At 46.5% G+C, this 16,459-nt stretch overlaps 1 protein-coding gene across 6 annotated transcripts in view; it reads right to left on the bottom strand.

The window, feature by feature from the left end:
- Positions 1-1,422: 1,422 nt before the first annotated feature.
- The window catches only part of LOC118291287 (partitioning defective 3 homolog), a 289,475-nt gene continuing 274,438 nt past the window's right edge, over positions 1,423-16,459 (bottom strand). For 5 of the 6 annotated variants that reach the window (XM_035619430.2, XM_035619429.2, XM_035619428.2 and 2 more), the window contains 2 exons: positions 11,547-11,674; positions 1,423-4,602 (listed from right to left, as the gene is read on the bottom strand). In XM_035619430.2, coding sequence (XP_035475323.2) covers positions 4,206-4,602; positions 11,547-11,674 — 525 coding nt within the window. In that variant the 3' untranslated portion in view covers positions 1,423-4,205. The remainder of the gene's footprint in view (positions 4,603-11,546; positions 11,675-16,459) is intronic. The other variant, XM_035619432.2, reaches the window with a different exon arrangement.

Raw genomic sequence — 16,459 nt, 5'->3', positions numbered from 1 at the left:
CCCATCTGTTTCCCGTATCAACGTACTTGCACTTGCCAACACAGGGTCTACTGGTCTGGCCTGCAGGGGTCAAGAGGACAGAGTGGAGTAATAAAATCAAACCGGCCCAATGACAGTGTCTGCTGTTGATCACTGGGAATCTCCGAAGGTTTTCATTATGGAATATTATGATGGCGGTAAAGCAAAAGGAGGATGTTAAAGACCCAAGCAGAGCCCTTTCGGTGTGAGTAATGATCGGACAGAGCAGGGCCATAGACAGTTTTACTGTTCCCCCCGGCCTTAAAGTGTTTAGGGCGCAAGATGATACGGCTGAGTACCCACTAGGTTACATGCTGCGTTGTGTATCACACTGGGATGAAACCTATTGTGTTTTGATGGCTTTACATTAACTCCATGGATGTGATGTCAGTTTTTCTGTCATGACATCATTGCACATAAGGAAATCCCTTCCACAGTCCAACACATTTTATGGTCTAGCCTTTTCCACGCCGTATGATATGTGTCGCCCGAAAAACGTTTCTCTAAACCCCTGGAGAACAATATTCTCACTGTACTGTTTAATGGCGTTATATTACTCTTCGGTAAGTTACTTTTATAGATTGAAACACTCCTGTGTCTTCTAAAGTATACTGCGCAAAAACTGGCACTGAGAAGGTGCGAAAAAAACCAAAAGTTTTTCACCCTCGTATAATGAAATACTATATCCGCACATACAAATGTGTTCAAATCAGGGTAGCAAGGAGATAAATACTACAGGGCACTGTAGTTTTTAACAAAATGTCACTGCCACGTAATTCTCGAGTATAATTCTCAAGAGTATTTGGGGCAGGGGCACAGTGCATGGGGGGGGGGGGCAAAAATAAACTACAGGGTCTGTTCATGGTAACATAGGGCAAGTGTTACATTGACGTGTTTAATTGTCAGACAATAGTGCTTTAATAATAATAATTAACCCCTTTTGGAGCCAAAATGCTCCCCTCTCAACTTCACCTTAATTTCCCCCTTAACCCCCTTAAAGGTGATATGCACAAGAGTGAACGCCTACACGTGTTTTCTCCTATGTTTCTCCTCTGACCAGTCGGATTCTTTCAAAGACCTCTCCCTTCCTCAGGATGAGGAGCGATTTTGGCAGCAGCTCTGTGGCGCAGGGCGAGAGCCAGCACTTTCTAAAACCTGCCTTTTCCCCTCGGAGTGGAACGATCACAAAGTGAACTATTGTCTTTTTTTCACCACCGGAGTAATCACAGCATAGTATTAGAAGTCAGGCCAACTCAAGTCAGTAATATGCCAGATGGAAGGAAAAAGATTTCCATTATTTGCCTTCAATTGTTCCTCTCATTTCGCTGCCGGGTTATCGTCTCGTAGAGGAACCATTTGTGATTCTTAAAGCAACACAATCAAGGGAAGTTACTGTAACAAGGATTGAAACTAACCACAATTTATTCATTGAAAAAAGTTTATATCGTATGTACAGAGAACAGCAGACACGGGTCTTAATGATGCATTGTTGTAACAATGAAAATTGCACTATGCTTACATATTAGTCATCTTTCACCACCATAATACCATATTGTGGATATTAAAACACAATGAGGGATGGTCATAAAGATACAAAGAAGCAATAACAATACTTCTCATTTCTCCCAAGAATTAAAAAAACAAACAAAATCTCCCTGAAACAATAGCTTTATGGGAGGAATCCATGTGTCACAGAGGTGGCACATGAACATTAATTACACAGCACAAATAATAAACATATACAATGGGATAATATCAAATTTGCACGAGGAGAAAAAACTCGTTAGATATTGCCGCCACTTGAACCCCCTCCCCACCCAGCTCACGATGAGACGTACGCAACACGGTGACGTCAGTCAAAACACTTAGACTCACACACGCAGCCGCTTTCATCCACACAAACGGGAAGAAAACGACGGAAAGATGAGAAACATAAATGAAGCAGAGGAGAGGAGAAGGTGGCGGTGGAAGCGCAGCCTGGTCGGTAACCTCCTGTTTGTGCTGCAGACTCAGAGGAATAGTCGTGATTACTCCATTGACTGAATCATCTGCAAGGTCAGGCCTCCCGTCTTCTCTCCCTCCCACTCCTCTGCTCTTCTCCCACTCGGCAGCCAAGTGGTTCATATGGCTGCCAAGACATATTCATAGACATATTGGAGCATCCAGTTACTGGCAGCGTTCACAGACACTTAAACACATGTCCACCTACACTAACACACACACACACACACACACAAACACACTGGAAAATTGGTAGCAGAACAAACATACTGGTGCTGTTTTTAATCCTTGTAAGTGTGAGGAAGCACAAACACAAGCTCAATTTTTCCCGCACTTGAGGGCCACAGACTCTCTGGCACAGAATGTCTGTATATTATTTATGTTCTTTTTTTCTTCCAAATCATGGTTTTAATCCTGAGCCCAAGGAAAATAATAATTTGGTTTGAAACAATTTACGATTTGCGAAAAAACAACGAATGATTCAAGAGGCAGCCTGGAGTGTTACTACGACAGTGAACACAAGTACGGTTGGTGAGGAGAAGAAGGACTGATCTGTGGTAAGTACACATGGTTTTACAGTATCGTAACCTGGTTACTACAGTAACAGTATTCTCCATTTACCTGTGTACTAATTTGAGTGCGTGTGAACGTACTGATGCATAGAACGGCACCAAAACTCAGATTGAGTAAAAAAGAAGCCAGGGTGATTTCCTAACTTCCTCCTATCGATTATCAAACAAATAAAATGCACAATTTTAACAAAAAACAAATTTACCATCACATTTGTCTTTCAAGGAAAATGTCTCTCCGAATGCAAAAAGTGTCGCCACTCTGAGAACTTTAGCTCAAATTCTTACAGGGATAGAAATACAAGCACGCGCAACACACACACACACACACACACACACACACACACACACACACACTTTGAAAACTGCACCGCTCGCTATTGATTGAACGCTGAAAAAGCTCCCAAGTGGTTCGCTATCAATGGACATAATCACGCACGGAAAACAAAATCAGCTCCATTGTATCGGGCCTATGGATAGGCAGCTCGGCGCTGAGGCCACCCACCGCAGAGCCCATGAGGTTTTTCCCCACGTTACCACCCTGAGGAAATATTCAGCGAGGAACGGCTCAGACACCTCGGGTCCGACGGGCTGCCGTCACAGCCAAATCATTCCAAGTCAGGCAGGGGCCAGCGGCGTGCCAGCGAGGTCGCCGCTTCTCACTCCCCGCCACGCTTGACAACAAACAAAACAGACAGACAAACACAAAGGGACGCATTCATTTTTTAATGAGGTACGTTAACTAATAACCCAGACCTGACCCCGTTTATACTGTCGGATTCCCCGGGTGGGTGCGGCAGAGATCTGAAGCCGTTTTCCCTCCGCTGAGATTCCCGTCTGGTGACAATGTGATGAGAGAACGCAGAGATAAAGCGGCGAGCAGAGAGGAAGAGCGAATTGAGGATTATCATATTAAACACACGAGGGGGTTGCAAGGCGGACACCGACTCAGGGTTGTGTTGTTTTCGGGAAACCAAATGGGACATTTCTCTGAACGGGGGGGCGGGGGGGCGGTTGAGCAGTCATGGCCAAAAGCCCAAGCTCCGGGTCGGCGGTTCACACAAGCGGCCCGGCCTCCACACTGTGTCACTACATGCCAGCTGCTGCCAGCGCTTACACCCACACACACATGTACAGTGGTGCCTGACTCAGTCCCCGTGACCGGCGAAAAAATGAGCCCGATTCACAGAAGCACGAGAACACATGGCCGGACTGTGTCCTGTGCTCGGAGTAATGATGTTGAGCTGTCAGACGTGGTGATGTCCCGACGGGCCCCGCGCTGTTATGTTTTGCTTTACCGAACGTGTTGCACGGACGCGTCAACGCCGCTGATCATGAGCTCACTGAGTTCACCATTGATGGTGATCCATCAAGGCACTTACACACACAGATGATCTTGGTGGACGAGTTTAAAAAAAAGACTCAAATAATTCCATTTTCATACAGCTAAAAAGGATCATGATTCTTAGAATAAAAAAACCATCTTGTTTTAAATATTAACATTTTATATCAACAATCCCAAAAAAGTCTCAGAATTTTATATATATAAAAAAAAGACTTATTGCCCTCTTTGTGTTTTTCTCGGTTAATACTCCCTCAATCTCCCAAAACTACTACTCAGGAGTAAAAGGGCCTCCCTTTCTCCGAGCCATGAAGCCTGCCGAGCTTGGCGAGCTGAGATGGAGACGGGGGCACGTCCTGTCTGTAGGGGCCCTTGGATTGGGGTGGGGACTGCACTCGGGCCGAGCCGGGGGCCTGAGTGTGGTCGTAGGCGCTGCCGCTGGGGGTTTCTTGTGAGGGAGGCGGCCGGGCCTTGCTGGCCTCCTGCTCTCTGCGTCGCTGCTCCTGCCTCAGCAACTCCTGAGTCTCCAGGAGGACGCGGGCGTTGAAGCTGGACGTTCCCAGGTAGCCGTTGTGCGATCCCTGGACGGCAGAGTAGCGGGGGTTCTCCTTGGTGGTCTGGAACTTGTCCCACGACTCCTGGGACGCTGTGCTGGGGTTCTTACGAGGCGGCCTGAACACACGGAGACAGGTAAAGAGCGGTAAAGAGGTCAGTCAGTCTCACCGTTGAGTAAGTCACCTTTAACAGCAGCTGCATCTAAACGGAGGAGAGGAGGGCAGCAGCCGACTCCCGCTCAGAAAAGATTGCTTTTTTTCTTCTGCTTTGCCCCCGGGTCAGCACTATTGAAGGGGAATTCAAAGGAAACTGCACTTCAGCAGAGAATGTGACCATTTTCACATTTGGCGAGATTAAAAAGGCACGCGGTAGTTGCGCTGAGCTAAAATACTGAGAGCGACATGGTCGGAGCAGAGAGGGATCTGATGCAGCCCGGCGCAAAGACCCGAGACATGAACGATGACAGGAAACAAACAAGAGGAAACCTGAAAGGCCCACAGGGCTATTAGTTCCACATTGTAAACAAACACAAATATTAAAGCATCCCTGAGAAAAATGGCTGCGATCATCCATTCAACTCCTTCTCGGAGATGCAGACGGGCGCACTTAGAGCGCAGACAGAGGGATGACACGCCTCATGGCGTTGTCTGCCTTCGACTCAACTCCAGCCTGCCTGCCTGCCTCTGCACGAGGGGTCGTCAAAGTTTGTCCAAGGGCCAGAGTTTGACCCAGCAGTACATGTAACTCTGGACACATGATTGCCTGGTGCAGTCCTGATCGGCAGCAAATGTCCACAGACAAACATAACCGGGTTTGACGCTTTTCAGCAGCGTCCTGATTGGTGTGAAATGCTCGCAGGAGACAGGAAGAAGCGGTTTGTTTTGTCGGTCGAGCAAGAAAAAGCATCAACTGAAAGGAAGCCTAAAGCGGAAAGACATGCAACTTTCAAAGAGTTGGACATTGCCATGCCAACGCAATAAATAACCCAACTTTAACTGAGCAAACGAGGACAACGGGCGCATCTCTTCAGGATTCTCGCCAGGCAAAAACAAACCATTTACCCCTGCTGAGGTTGTTGAGGAGCGAACGGTCAGTGTTTTGGCGAGGCCCGCTCCCTGCATATCTACGGACAGGATAATTGCCCTCTTTTAAGCAAATACCTCTGTCGGCTTTAAGTACCCCCGGCTGGTTCCACGTCTTGGTAGAAGACATCCAGCGGCTTGCACTCGATGGGTTCAAGGAAGCTCAGCGCGTATCCCTGGCTACTGATGAGCCCACTCACCACACTGACATTTCCCAGTTGTCTGTTGTTGTCAGCTATTTTGATGGGGGAAGATTTCAAAGAGGAGCTGTTGGCTTTTGATTCCGCTGGAAGGTTAATACCACCGGTGACATTTTCTTGGCGGGAAACGGGTGGGGTTAATTAAAAAGGCATAGCTGACCACCTGCACATCACGCAAGACAGAGAAGACACGTGCAACGCTGCTTTTTTTTTTTTTTTTTTGGGCAGACACACTTTCACACTTGCGAGCAATTGATCTGCAGATACAGGCTAAAGAAGAATCTGTGTTGGATTTGCTGGGACAACGTAGATGCCTTTGGGTTAGAAGGAAGCTTGAGCACTTTTTTGGGTGGTTTGACCTCCAGACCACGACACACTGAAGTCCGTGCGCCCCATGTTCTGGTCGATGGACGTTACCAAGTCACATTAGAGGAACTGACTGTAAAAAAGGACTAACAGCTGTTAAGCCTGGTGATGAAATGGGAGACAAATAAAATGTCTCCCATATTAGTTATAAATGGAGGAATCTGCGTCTGTGTGTATTTTTAAATTTTCCCAACAACTGCTCACCCTGTTGACTTTGGTCAGCGTCAAGTGCCATGTTTTCTTTCGAATTGAGACACAAGCATTCGAGGACGTCGCCGCTGACATCGTCAAACGGGTCAAACTCCAGCTCGACGGGCACTGCACTAGTTATCCAAATGTGCTTCAGCCTTAGGATTTTGTTTCGGATGGGATTCATTATTAAATGACATGGTCTACTTAACGTATTATTTGATGAACAGATGTTTTGCAGGAAGCCGCGGTGAACCGTTCCATTCAATTGATTCTTATAAGCAACATTTCTGGCAACCGAGGCCTGTCTGTATTATTTATTGAAATCTATTTTCTGTTGTCACACAAGGCTGGAATTTGCCGTGCCCTTGTGCTTTTTAAGAGCTTTTAATTAAAGCAATCACCTCTTCTCATTTTTTTGTGACTGAGAAGTTTTGATTGTTATTATGAGTCAGCGTTATGGTGCGTGTGAAAGAAATAGAGCATGTGAAAAATAGAAATAAAAGTTAAATACAAGCATGTGAAAAAAATGTAATAAAAGCATTTGAAAAAAATACAATGAAAAGTTAAATAAATAAATAAATAAATAAAAATATATATACTGTATATATAAATACCAGTATGTAAAACAAAAGTAAAATAATAATGTAGTACATGTGTGCAGAAAAAAAAGGAAAAAATTCAAACAAAATGTTAGATAAGAGCAATTGTACCCATACTTGCAAAAGTGAACGCGGTAGGTCTGACATGAAAAAGATCAAATAAAATCTATGAATAATGTCTAATAAAATTATGTCAGTTGTTTTGGAGGTTGCTGCAATATCAACGTAGAAACAAAAACATGCCAGATATCCTCAGCAGCGGTACACGTTTGCATCCTGCTCACGTTTTCTAAATTGGTTAATATTGCTGCCAGTTGACGACGGCTGCCATACGCGCTGACAGGACGGCCCAAGATACACGCATTATCTCTCATTAAAGATAAATAAATAAATAAATAACCGACATATGCATGCATGCGCCACACATGCTCCCCCTATCAGAAACTGGCTCTGGAAAGCCGTCACTGGGAACTGCCAGCTAAAGTGTTAAATGTGCTGCTCCATTTTTAGGATCCATTAAGGGCGACATGCGATGGAGGACATTGTCTTCTGCGTCAAGGGTGCTAAGAGAAATCCCATTCACACCTCACTGCCCCACTGTGCGCTCCAGAGGCTTTTGAGTTCACGGCGCACGTGGCGGCAGATGGAGACGGGGCCCCAGCATGCTTTTAGGCCTAAACGCCAGAGACTCCGAGAGGAACAAAAGACAGAATAGGCTATTTATTGTCAAAAAAAGAGGTCTGAAAAAAGCCCTGAGATTGTAAACTGTATGCCAAAATTGGTATGAAGAGGTTACACCGCAGCAGAGAGTATCTAAAGCGTGACAAAAATAAAATCGAACTACAAGTTTGATCTACAGGCGATTGGCCCTTTCTATTTTCTCCTGCGAGTCTCTGACGGCTCCAGACGCTGTTGATCACGAAGATAGGGTTGAGGGCATTAAAGAAAGACTCGGCTCAGCAAAGTCATCTCCACTTCAAACCCTCTCGCCACTATATGAATGAATAAAGTACATGAAAGTGATAGTGACAAGCCCAAAATTAAGTCTATGTAAATGACTTGGATTAACTAAAGTCCTACAAGCACACGCACAGAAAGTAAATGAAAGAAATCCAAAGACCGTTAGTGTGACAAATATAATTAAAGCATAATACAAGACTGAACATGTACAGGACTGCGAAAACCTTGTTGTAAGTATCTGCGCTGAGGCAGGACTCCCACTAACCCCTTGAGTCAAGAGTAAAGCTGGTTTAAGGATTTGAAGCAATCTGGGCAATATTCCTACTTCAGTTGCTTCGTATGAAACGTAAATGTCAAAATGTTCTTTTTTTCTTGATGCTGCACTTTAACTTTTCCTCCTTTCAATATTTTTCAAATTTGAAAACCCTCGTGATCCATAGTATCAAAGGGGAGGGGAGGAGTTGAAGAACAAGCTTGGGTCTACATGTATGCATACATGGACCACTGTGTATGCATGTATGTACTGTACATGTGTTGCGAGAATACATAATGTTGCTACACACTGTGTGTGTGTGTGTGCGTGTGTGTGTGTGGAAGCATGAGGGTAACTGGCGGAGGGGCAGCTGCAGGGCCAGACTGCAGAGAGAGCCCCACCACATGCTCCATATCTGGGTTTCGCTGTCTGGGCGAGCCGCCACGCATTTACACCCCGGTTTGGCTCATGGCGGCCACCGCCGCTCACAAGGGAGACGCTCCTTCGGCAACGCAGGTCGGCACTTGCGCGGGGCGGGGATCTGCACTTCCAGAAGGAACTTTTAGTTTTTTATTTAAGTAGATAAGAGAAGTAGGGGGATTTAAGGGGAAATTCTTTGGCGGGCGATGAGGAGAGAGCAGAAATGGCATTGTTCCCCAGGAATGTGATCGTGATTGATGCGTCAGGGGAGCGAGTTCTCTTATCACCTCCCCTCCTGCGCCAGAATATGTCATAGGGTAGATTAGTTGCATTTACAGAGGGAGGGGATGGGAAAATACGTCACGCCAAAGAGCGGGGTAAATTTAGAATGACAGAACATAACAAACAAAGCCAGGAAGTTGGCTCGCAGCGAAAAACTCTGTGGCTGCTGTGTGTTTCTTTAAAACAGCTGGGAAGAATCAAAGTTTATGAGATGGAGGAGAGAGCGCGCGCACAAGCACACACGCGCGCGCGCACACCCAGGGAAAAAAAACATGCATGCCATAGAAAAAATCTGTTTTGATATCTTACAGATAAATTGTTAACAAACCTGGAATAATGTTTTCTTTACAGAGTGGAACGATATTGTTTTGGCCGAGGAATGAAAGAGCCGCTCGGGTACACGGGAGAAATACCGGCAGCTCACTCGGGCCCCGGTTAAGAGTCTTATATCTTGATCACATTCATGCGTGTGTTTGTGTGCGAGTGCTTCTCTTCCGGGCCAATCAGTGGTGTCTCTCTGCGGCTAACACACCCGTTCCTCTCCCACAGCCCCTTTAGTCTCGCCCGCCGCTGCCTGTCTCCGCTAATCCCGCTCCGGCATCAAGCCTTCATTAGTGCTCTTTCAGTCCTCCTGTCCCAGACAGCCAGCTCAGCCCGGCCGTCATCAGATAACCAGCCACCCTGGCTTCTCCTGGAAGCTCTTTGGGAAGAAGCTCCTCTTTATTTTCCCGTGCACGTGGGCGGTGTTCTGCCTGAGCGAGCCACCGCTCCCTTTAGGCTCGCTGTTTTGGGAGACAGGATGAGGAGGTACTAAAAGAGCGGTGGTTGGAGTCAGAAGGGAACTGTGGTTATTAATCGTCTTATTTGTACGACGTCAGCTCTCGGATGAGGGAGCCATGCTGAACACGAGCTCCATGAGGCTTTAGCCAGGGTCAAATGTCAAGCCCGAAACTCATGCCGGTCTTCGCTAAAAGCCGCTATGAGATTATGGGAGGAATGCATATCAAAGGCCACCCTCGCCTGGCTTTTTTTTTGCCGGCCAGACGGACTTTCCCAGGAGAAGCAGCTCACTCAGAGGGGAGGCCCGGCGGCGAACTGTCACGTCACATGAGATGCCAGCAGATAACGCCTATGAAGGGAACGCATGGATCGGTCTGGCTTTTACAGAGCGCATTGATTATGGGTCCATGTGGATCCCATGTTCCAATCGACCCCGACTGTGACTGTTCAGAGACAGCGGAGCGGAGAAAGGATGGCTGCGAGGCTGTGGAAGGGAAAAGACTGAAATCCCAGGGGAGCAGACTTACTCTGGCCAAGAGAGGGAAAAGACCGCACACATGTCCCGTATATACACACATTAAGTGCTCTCTCTTTGTTTGAGCTGGCAAAGCAGCAAGCTTAAATAAATCTGGCTTCACTTTGAGCATTCCAGAGCACACTGTTCATTTCATGACAGCAAAAAGAGTGAGCGCTCGTCGCTGTCCTGCCGCCCTCCACCGTGTCAAGTCATCCCGTCCTCCCGTTGAAGATGTCTGCGACACCCAGGGTGAATGTGAGTGAGATGGTCCCAGCTGTCTGGTTATGCTCCGACCTCGATAATGTGATCTTCTGTCTGGAAGTGGCCAATTTTACCGCCTCACAGCGACTTATTGCGATACAGTCTCTGGCTTTTGTTTGTTTTCTACTGCCGGCAAAAAGTGCTGCTGCACATTCTCTATCTGTCGTAAGCGTGGTTATAACATGTCAGCTCAGAGGGACAACTCGGCTGAACATGGTTGCCAACCGCTTTGTAAACATCTGGCAATTCAATAATGCGTTGCTTGATGATCTTTGTTGGAGAAAAGGAAGAAATCAATGAATATTCATATTGAACGGCCAAATCTGATTAGTCTGACAGAATTTAGGCACATCTCTAAAAGATTCAGTACTTTTAGTGACTTTCTCTTTACAGATGCAAAGCTTAAAACATGGACATTTTTTCGGCTTTGGAATTTGCATCGACTAAAGTGTGATAACAAAGTGTCAGACGCTTCTTAAAGACGCTTTACAGAGCAATGGCAGGAAATGCAAATGCTGTTCCTAAACTCCCCCCCCCCCGAAAGGCCTCAAGATGTAAGATATGGTAAGCTTTCCTTGGCATCTCTTTGACAAATATGCAAAAGAATCAAAACAGTGAAGATGGTGGAGCAGATAAAGTGCAGCAGTTGTGGCTCTGAAATCAAGCTGCGCGAGGCGCAAGACTGCCAAGAGAAAATCCCTTTTAAAAACAGGATTTTAGAGCTGTTAATCATGAAGGGAGTGTTGGAGGGGGGGATGCCTGGGACAAAGTCACCCGTACTTCAGGGTCGCCATTGACTTAATGAAGCTGAATATCAGTCAAATCATTTCAAGCAATCACATTAAATGATTTTAACTCAAATGGTTTTGCTGAGAATCGTTCAAATGTCTGGAGATGAGTTGAAAGTGGCTTTGTGGCGTTTGACTTTGTAGCCGAAGAGAAATACGAGTTTCGAAAAAGTGTTTCCAAAAAAAAGAATAGAGGAACAAATAGGCGGCAAAAGAAATTGATGGAAATCGAAAAAAGTCAAATGAAGAGGTTGAGAAAGGTCAGGAGGAACGTGATAAGTCATAGACTGGGCAGGGAGCGAGAGAGGGAGGGAGGGAGGGAGGGAGGCAGCAGCAGATGGAATACAGAAGGATGTCTCACCGCGGCAGGGAGCTGTACTGTCTCTGCGCTTGTTGCAAACCATCTCCGTCCTCTTGCTGCTCTTTCTGAGCCTGAGTCTCCACGGTCACAGAATGACGGCCGCTCTGCGCCTCGGTCCCGTTGCTCGCCTGTAACATCCGTCGAATCAAACAAGACAAGACGCGCACGGTTAAGGCAGAGAGACACAGACGGACACAAAGACAAAACATTTGGATGCAGCGATTACCACCTAACCAAAGCAGCCTTGTTTGCACACACACACACACACACACACACACGCACACACACACGCACACACACTCGCACGCACACTTGCACGCACACTTGATGATGGAATACGTGTCCCTCAGCACAGGAGGTGGTTTGACAGTGTGAGGCCTCCTGTTGTTTTTGGGCTGCCCTCAGGGAACAGGTTGTTAGTGCGTGTGAATCCATGATGACAACGACACTGAGAAATGCACCTGTGCCACTGGATGAAAAATGACCCTCGATCTTGCTGAAAAACCTCACTTACTGAGATATGATCTTTCTATCAATTACAAATCCTTGGTTTGCTGGAATGCCAGATAACACACTTTGTATAAAAGAAGAAGAATCCGATCTGGACTCCATTGTTACTGTCATAGAATCTCACAAAAACTAACTCCACTGAAGCGCCAAAGCGAGTGGCATTTAACAATAATTGGAAAGAAACTATTTTTTGAAGCGTAATCAAATTCATAAAAGAGTTTTCTTGGAGACGGACTGAGACGGAGAAGTCTCGGGCGCTGTGCTCGTGTGACTGCACCTGAGACGCACGAGCGTCGTCACAGTGTCTCGGAGAGAAAGGTGTGTTAGCGATGACAGACGTCAGAGCTACATCAAAATGTATATCATATATCTTTTAATCAACGCATGTGCACCAGTTTACGCACCACTGCAATACTGGAGGCGTGGAATATAGGTGAGTATTACCAGTCACTGCTTCGTCCCGCAGATCAATGCGTGACTCGACTACACATCACTGACCTGTACCAGTGTGTGTGTGTGTGTGTGTGTGTGTGTGTGTGTGTGTGTGTCATCTGATCATCGACTTGGTTGACATGGAGATATCATCTCCCTCAACACGGCCGACTGCTAACGAGCTGGCTGGTGAAAAAACACGCCAAGCGAACGAAACAGGGGCGAGCTGAGGAGGCGTTGTGAGTGGGACTTGACCGAGTGTCAGCTGTTGCAGAAAGGCAGCCGGGGGCGTGGAAGGACAGAACCGAACCTCCAAAGAATCGGTGCTGTTGTGTATGACAATTTTGAAAAACCTTTGTGTATGTTTGTTTGTGGGGTCGGCGGCGGAAGAGGGGGTAATGGTGCGCGGCAGAATGGACGGACGGGGGTAGTAGAGGTGTGTAGGCAAATGGACAGGCTGTCAGCAAAAGTGTCTTTTTGGAAACATCTTGTGTTCCTGAAATGGCTGTTTTCCTCCCCACTTGGACAGCTGTAACAACAGCGCAATTACATTTCACTCAGCGTGGATAGCAAGTCCCTTTTCTCTCTCTCTCTCCCTCTCCCTCCGAGTCTAGAAAACATAATAGTATTCCATGTGGGTGAAGTGAATTGGACTCATATGTTTCAGGTCTTGCTGCAACAACACGTTTCCCCCCCAGTTCACAGAGTGTAGCGCACATAAACGAATATCAGCCGAACTGCGAGGGAATCGGAGGAATTGTTTTACGCGGGGGCCAAATGTGGTGGTGAAAAAATAATTAGTCACGCACGCAGAGCGTTTCTTTCAAAAATGTGAATCCAAAAAAGACGTGGCAAGGAATCCGGCGGTGCTCGAGGTGGATGAGGCCGCGCCAAGAGAAAATGCATGAGAAATATCCAGGAAGGAAAATCAGTCAGTGTAACGGCATTATCCAGGGAAGGAGAATCAGATTATTCCATGTTAGGCCTGGAATACAATGCCGTATATAACATGACATTCGGTGCAATCAAATCAAAGAGACGTCCGTGTTCGTTTTTTATCCAATAACGTGAAAAATGATGTCTGTTCGGCACACTTTTATCCCTCCCTTGTTTCCTCGCTGGTGTCACAGACAAAGCAGGGAGCGGGGGGTGGGGGGGGGGGCAAGGGGAATTCTCCACCTGTTAAAACACAGGAGCATTCACAGACGGTGAGCCAGGAGGGGACATAATTATGAAAATTATTTGCAGCTATCAAAAATCCCTGGACCGTGCAGGGAAGCAGCTGGGAGGGAGCCGAGCCTCAAAAGTTCAAAACATAAGCAAAGACAGCCAAGGTAAAATATTTCTTTGTTCAGACAGGCACACCGTTTTGATCTGGAACCAGGTTTGCCGTGATGGGTCAGCACTAACATATGGTTTCACCGCCCACATTCCTCGTGATGCCGTTTGTAGGCCACCGCATCGGGGGCACCTTCTTTTCTTTTTCTTTTTTTTTTTGAAGAGAGCGGCCGTGCTTTTTCCACAAACACACATATGGAAGACATTTATGTTGCTAATGGGCAGAGAGAATGAGAAGAAAGTGAGAGAATGTCAGTGAAACACCACATCCTGACAAAAGCCCAGCTGGATAGGGATTCTCTCTTTGATTGCGTCAGTTTATTATAAGCAAGCCCGGTCCCTTTGTGGCTGCCAGCGGTGTGTAGCTCTGGGCAGAGGATCCATCTGAGAGCAAACGGTGTGGTCTGCCATTTCCTGGTCTCTGGCCCAGGAAGCCGTGCTGGACGGCAGGTCGGACTGGTTATCTTCACTTAAAGGACTCCGCAGCACGTGCGGAGGGCAGAAAACAAAATGTTGCAGTCTCATTTTGTTGTTGCGGGCAACACATTGGTGTGTGGATGGATACGTGAGGTAATAGTGCTGAAGGAAACCGTTCGCCTGCCTCTGCTATCTGTCTTATCTGCTAACACAGCTCGGTATCTCTTATGAATCGAGTGCGATAAAAATGTTGGATGTGTGTGCGTGTGCACATCTGTTTACATGAGTGCAAATGTGCCTTTTTTTCCCTGTGATTTAGCAGCAGGGTCGAACAGAGCAACAACACTGTATATTTTGCAGAGTTTCTGTTGCTCGTGGCAGGTGTGATCATGACATCAGTAAACCACACACACTACTCGCACAACACTGACCAGCACTTATCTATTATTTACACATGCAGCCTTGACAGCTGGCGAACTAAGAGGAAGCTTGACGAAAGATCGATCAAGATCTTAGTCCGACGATTCCACATCATGTTGTGGTCCAGAGTCACCTGGTTTGTCACTGTAAGATATTTACCATGTAATACTATCTGTTCAAATGTGCGTTCTTGTTTCAGTACAATCACTTTCCATTGGATCTCACTTCCCCTGCTCTATGTGCAAAGAAACACGTACATTATGTCCAATTTCTGAGCGGATAAATCAATGTGTGCGAAACACTGAGAAGTGTAATAAATACTTTTGGTTCATAATGAAACTGTAGCGAGTCAGAGGACGTCAGCCGAGTAGGTGGTCCCTCAATGTGGCCCAGGACACAATTGCGTTCGCACATATAAAAGAACGATTTCACAATTCATCCCACAACCTGTCTGAAGGTGGTCTGAGTGATCAGATCTTAAATGGTGACCTGATCACCAGAGGCAGATGATGATACCAGGTCTGGACAAGGCCTAAGACACAGCCCTGCTTTGCAGCATCGGGCAACACACTCCATGTATTGTCAGCCAGGGGCTCACACACTGTCATGTTACAGAGCTACGTTGCCTTAACTCCAACCCATAGCCCCTGGGAAGTCAAGTGACCACGGCTAAAAGTGGCTTTTTCTTCCCATGATCCCGCAGGAGAGATTTCACAATCACAATAAAACAACCACCTACATGAAAGCACCAGATTCAGAGCAGCCAGAGTTTGCACAAACCTAACAAGTTCTTGCGGACACATGTATCCAAGTAATAGGAGATAGAGCGATATTAAATTCAAAGGAATTCACATAAATAAGGGCTTTACAAGCTCCTGTTGGTGTGTTTGATCCAAGGTACCAGCATGGCGCTCTAAGTCGTCTGTGTGGTCATGCTCACTGCTCCTCCAACCCAACAGCACAAATTGATTTTATTGCCTCAGACAAAGAGCGAGAGAGGAAGAAGCCAACTCTTTGGAAAATACATTGCGTTTTTATGATGAACATCTGGAAATCCCCTCGCACAGAGCAGCAGTTAGGGAGGAGGAGAAAACATGCCAGCTCTAATTGAGGACTTGGGGTTACGTGATAGACAGGGCTTCTTGTGACCTAGTCATTATTCCATCAAGGAGGAGCCGGGGTTCGAGGACTGACCTCAGCAGTGTCATCACAGGAATTCACAGCAGACATACCTGAGCTGAGTCTCAACACCTCCGAGACACGCTGGGGTCAAACCCACAGAGAGGGAGCCCCACACCTCATGCTGCTCCCTCTCTACCTCTCTGACCATTCAAGTATATCAAACTATCACTTGTGTTAATTCTTCAAAACCTAGCAGCCCTGGATCCAATTAGTAGCCATTTTGCAGCTTTCTTAGGGAGCTTTCGCAACTTCCTTGTTTGGTCCAGAACCTTCTGGCTTTTCAGTTAAGTCCAAACCAAAATAGCAGGTGCGAAAGTTTGCCTCAGACCACGGTCCAGACCAACAGACCAACCTTTAGTCTGACCAAAAGAGGAGGTCTCGGTGATATCCTGGACAATTGGACCAATTGCAAGAAGCAGAACAGAAGCAAAAATGAGCCGCGATACCACCTGAGGGAAGAGGAGAAGAAATTGCAATACATAAAATGGTATTGCTTGCAGTCTTTGCCTTTGATGATATGTTTGACCGACGAGAACCTTAATTTGGCATTTACTTAGTGTTGAGTACTGCGCCTGAAGTTGGTGATGCTGGTTGTAATACCATAATGATATTAC

The sequence above is a fragment of the Scophthalmus maximus genome, chromosome 21 (assembly GCF_022379125.1).
Source record: "Scophthalmus maximus strain ysfricsl-2021 chromosome 21, ASM2237912v1, whole genome shotgun sequence".
In the NCBI taxonomy this organism is placed as follows: domain Eukaryota; kingdom Metazoa; phylum Chordata; class Actinopteri; order Pleuronectiformes; family Scophthalmidae; genus Scophthalmus; species Scophthalmus maximus.
This window is presented reverse-complemented; position numbering and strand designations above follow the sequence as displayed.